The sequence below is a fragment of the Otolemur garnettii genome, unplaced genomic scaffold, assembly GCF_000181295.1.
Source record: "Otolemur garnettii isolate 467f Iridium unplaced genomic scaffold, OtoGar3 scaffold00003, whole genome shotgun sequence".
Taxonomy (NCBI): Eukaryota; Metazoa; Chordata; class Mammalia; order Primates; family Galagidae; genus Otolemur; species Otolemur garnettii.
The window spans coordinates 21,420,387-21,425,353 of record NW_003852398.1 but is presented as its reverse complement, the minus strand read 5'-3'; the positions used below and the strand labels follow the sequence as shown (position 1 = coordinate 21,425,353).

Genomic DNA, 4,967 nt, shown 5'->3' with positions numbered 1-4,967 from the left:
GTAGCTGGGACCACACACGCCCACCACAATGCTTGGCTATTTTGTTGTTGTTGCAGTTGTCATTGTTGTTTTAGCTGGTGCAGGCTGGGTTCAAACCTGCCAGCCTCAAGATACTACAGGTGTCACCCTATGCTATCATTTTTATTTTTATTTTTTGAAACAGAGTCTCACTCTATCACCCTGGGTAAGTGTTGTGGTGTCATATCTCATAGCAACCTCAAACTCTTGGGCTCAAGTGACCCTCTTGCCTCAGCCTCCTGAGCAGCTGAGACTATAGGTATCTGCCAAAATGCCTAGCTAATTTTTTAATTTTTAATAGAGATGGGTTGTACTCTTGCTCAGGCTGATATTGAACCCCTGAGCTCAAGCAATCTACCTACCACAGCCACCCAGAGTGCTAGGATTACAAGTGTGAGGCACTGTACCTGCTTTAATAATTTGGTGCTATTCCAACATGTGCTTATATTATAACAATGTATCTTTTATGAATACATTAAGGTTATTTCTAACCTTAAGGTTATTCATTCAGGTTATTTCTAATTTCTCATCATTAAAAACATGGTGAGATGAACAAAGCCTTTATAATTTTAAACTCTGCATTTGGGAATAAAGGGTTTGAGGGTCTACTTTCCTAGTTTCAAACTTCATTGAAAATATCTTTAAACAACTTTCAATTCCTAATAGAGTTTGTTTAAATGAATAGATATTCACCATAGAAGAAATATTTGAAAAATGTTCAAATAAAGCATCCTTACCGCTGTTACCTTGGACTTGACACCTTGCCAAAAATTTTTCACATCATAGTTGTTCTTTATGGAGAGCGTATTCCATACACGGATCATGCCATCCCCCACACCTATGGCCAAACAGCCTACGTCCACAGGAGAGAAAGCCAGACTGTAGGCAAACCCACCAAGGGACGGCAGAGTCCAGCAACACTCCAGGGTGGCCATGTCCCAACATTTTATCTGAAAGATTAAAGGTAAGGGCTTACACATACAAAGGGAAGAGAAATAGAAAAAGGAATCCATTATTTCAAATGGCATAGGCTCAAAGAATGGGTGAGGATTATGTCATTTCAGTCTTCTGGTAGGAATTAGAAAAAGTATCTTTTAGAAAAAAACATCAGCAATAAATTATATAGCTCAAAAGGATTTTGGAATATATTTATTCCTTTTAATTATTGCTTGTTTAACAGAAGGACCTAAGAGAAAATAAAGTCTGTGAAATAAACCTAGCTTACCTGCAAAGCAGTAAGGTAACAGACTCTTAAATAAAGCTAATTCTCTCAGAGATTTCACCAAGAATAAATCATTTTGGTACCTAAACTATAAAGCAGGATGAGCCATAGTTGAAGGATCTTACACATACCTCCCTAAACATGCCTACTCGCCTTTCATAAGTCTGCTTTAACCAAAAGCAATTTGGTGGTTCCTCAAATTTCCCCTACTCCTATACTATTGATATATTTAGTTTCAATCAGTAATGGTGACTCTAAAATCGGGGCCAAGTGTGGGGTATAAAGACTGATGGGTGGTTTGAAAAAGCCTTCTAATTCCATCCAAGTTATAAACTGTTGAACACAAACAAGCATTTCTTACATCTCTATCCATGGATGTGGAAAGTAGCAGCTGTCTGTCATCGTCAGTTTGTAAAGGACATAAATTAAACACAATTCTTGAATGATTCTGCCCTTCTGATGAAGCACTGAAGAGGGTATACTTCCGTCTCCAAGACTGGGTGAGATCCCATAGCAGCAGTTCACCTCTGTGAAGGAAGAACATAAGTATTAATTTCTGCATAAGTGATCTAAAAACAAGTGATTATTGAGCCAGTTTCAAAATAATTTCTGTTAATTGATCCTTTAAGAAAAAAAAACTGCATATTTTTAAATATGCATAAAATATGTCTAGAATACACATAAAAAAATGTGTGTCACTGGTCCCAGAGAAAGGAACCAAGCAGTTAGGGAATACAGAGGTGAGAAGGACGCTTTATTGTTAAATTCTTTCTTTTTGTTTTTTATCTGAGACAGAGCCTCACTCTGTCACCCTGGGTACAGTGGTGCCATGGCATCAACTTAGCTCACAGCAACTTCGAACTCTTGGGCTCAAGTGATCCTCTTGTCTCAGTGTCCCAAGTAGCTGGGACTACAGGCACCCGCCATGACACCCAGCTAGGTATTCTATTTTAAGTAGAGATAAGGTCTTACTCTTACTCTTGCTCAGGCTGATCTCCAACTCCTGAGCTCAAGCAATGCATTCACCTTGGCATTCCAGTATTATAGGCATGAGCCACTGTTCCTGGCTTACTTTCATTCATTTCTTGAATCATATGAATGTATTAGACTATCTTTTAAACAGATTTCTCTAATAGCTATAATTATAAAATATCACCAAAATTTGCCTAGCCCCCAAAGCTTTAAGATATATCTCTTTTATGGGGTAGTGAGGGAATAAGGCCATAGTTAACATTTTTAGGAAATTTCTACATGCTTTACTATATTTCTTCATTTAAGGGACTCTGTCATTAAAAGCACTTCTAGGCTCGGCGCCTGTGGCTCAAGCGGCTAAGGCGCCAGCCACATACACCTAAGGCGGCGGGTTCGAATCCCCAGCCCGGGCCGGCCAAACAACAATGATGGCTGCAACCAAAAAATGGCCAGGCGTTGTGGCGGGCGCCTGTAGTCCCAGCTACTTGGGAGGCTGAGGCAGGAGACTCGCTTGAGCCCAGGAGTTGGAGGTTGCTGTGAGCGTGATGCCATGGCACTCTACCCAGGGGGATAGCTTGAGGCTCCGTCTCAAAAAAAAAAAAAAAAAAAAAAAAAGCACTTCTAGAAGCAACTAGAAGCAGTTGCTTAATAAATTTTGTTCACTGAATGGCCATAACCATCCTAAGAGATAGAAAATATTAGTAACTATCTCCCTTTTCTATGCACAAAGTGATAAAGCTTAAAAAAGTAAACAGTCTTGCTCATGAACTCAAAGCAAAAGTAAAAGACTGATTCTGAAATTTAGTTCTGCCTGACTTTAGAGTCCGCACTACCAGACTATACTTACTTGCTCTTTTTACAACTGTTAGTAGACAGAACAGGTATTAGTCGCATGATTTTCTTATTCCAAATGGCCCATCATAATATAAACCTTGGCCATTCCTTTCTCCATCTTTTATTATCCATAAAAAAGTACCCTAGGGGGCAGTGCCTATGGCTCAGTGGGTAAGGTGCTGGCCCCATGTATCGAGGGTGGCGGGTTCAAACCCAGCCTCGGCCAAAACTGCAGCAAAAAAATAGACAGGCATTGTGGCGGGTGCCTGTAGTCCCACCTACTTGGGAGACTGAGGCAGGAGAATTGCCTAAGCCCAGGAGTTGGAGGTTGCTGTGAGCTATGATGCCACAGCATTCTACTGAGGGTGACAAAGTGAGATGCTGTCTCAAAAATAAATAAATAAATAAAAAGTAGCCTAAGAATCCCTGTGGTCAAACAGGAAAAATAAATATGGTAGACTTACAAACCTCTGTAAGTTGACCACCCAAAGGACTGCAACGAACTGGTCAATAATGGAGGTGGTCTACATAAGGAACTAGGTCTATTGCACTGATACATACATGTGATGCATGTTTGTCTATGAAAATTAGGTCAACATAAGGAAGTGGTTAACTATAGTGGTTCTATTGCATATCAGAGTAAACAACCAAAAAAAGGCTTACCCAAAACAGCTAGATACCAGCTGTGTTGGCTGATTACTGGACCAATGGAGCGTCAACCAAAGACGCTCCTTAACAGTTGGATCTATACCCCCTCCTCTTCTTTTCAGAAAGGGTAATTTCAAAGTCATCACTCCTGCAGATTAAGAGAAGGTCAATGGGCACTCAAGACAATGAAAGTACAGGCGTGAAGTCACCAGCAATTCACAATACGCAGTCCACGGTTTAAAAGTTTATTGGTCTGGTTACTTAGAATTTAGATGGAAATTCATTCATGGAAGTATCATTACAAGTAGTGGTTATAACAGTCTAACTACATTAAGGTCAAATAAGCTTTTGTAGTCTGTCACACATATTAAGAATATATTTTATCTGGGAAAATGTGCTCTCAACTAGAACGGACAACCCATGTGGTAACCTAACTATGTTGTATGCCATAGAGTGGTAACACAACTCCAAAGTTGGAAAGACAGAGGTTGAGATTACTTCTTTTAGTTGGCAAGAAATCCAACAAAGAGGAAAAATTTGGCAGTCAACATGTAGCTAGGGAGTATCTCCACAAAACACACTACTAACCAGTGTTTTTTTTTTTTCTCTTGAGACAAAGTCTCCCTATATCGCCCTTGATAGAGTGCTATGGCATAACAGCTCATAGCAACCTCAAACTCTTGAGCTTAAGCGATTCTCTTGTCTCAGCCTCCCAAGCAACTGGGACTACAGGCACCTGCCACAATGCCCGGCTATTTTTGTCATTGTTGCTGTAGTTGCTGTTCAGCAGGCTGGGCCTGGGTTTGAACCCACCAGCCTCGGTGTATATGGCCGAACCTTAACCATTAATCTATACCATGTCTTCAAATATACTATTAGTTACCACTGATGAACCACAGGTGGAGCTTTCAAAAATAAATATGCCAGCACCTGATTCCTAAAGGTTCTAACTCAGTAGATCTCATGTGGGATCTAGAAATCTACATTTTCCAAAAACTCTCCATATTACTCTGGTGTACAACCACAATTAAGAGCCATTGTATGGCTCGGTGCCTGTGGCTCAAGTGGCTAAGGCGGCAGCCACATACACCTAAGGTGGCGGGTTCGAATCCCCAGCCCGGCCCGCCAAACAACAATGATGGCTGCAACTAAAAAATGGCCGGGCATTGTGGCGGGCGCCTGTAGTCCCAGCTACTTGGGAGGCTGAGGCAGAAGACTCGCTTGAGCCCAGGAGTTGGAGGTTGCTATGAGCTGTGATGCCATGGCACTCTAC

At 41.0% G+C, this 4,967-nt stretch overlaps 1 protein-coding gene across 2 annotated transcripts in view; it reads right to left on the bottom strand.

Moving 5' to 3' along the window:
• Positions 1-4,967, bottom strand: part of GEMIN5 (gem nuclear organelle associated protein 5) — a 61,359-nt gene that overhangs the window by 47,731 nt on the left and 8,661 nt on the right. For both annotated transcript variants that reach the window (XM_003782011.2, XM_012808679.2), the window contains exons 6-8: positions 3,710-3,842; positions 1,602-1,767; positions 756-968 (exon numbers count right to left, since the gene is read on the bottom strand). In XM_003782011.2, coding sequence (XP_003782059.1) covers positions 756-968; positions 1,602-1,767; positions 3,710-3,842 — 512 coding nt within the window. The remainder of the gene's footprint in view (positions 1-755; positions 969-1,601; positions 1,768-3,709; positions 3,843-4,967) is intronic.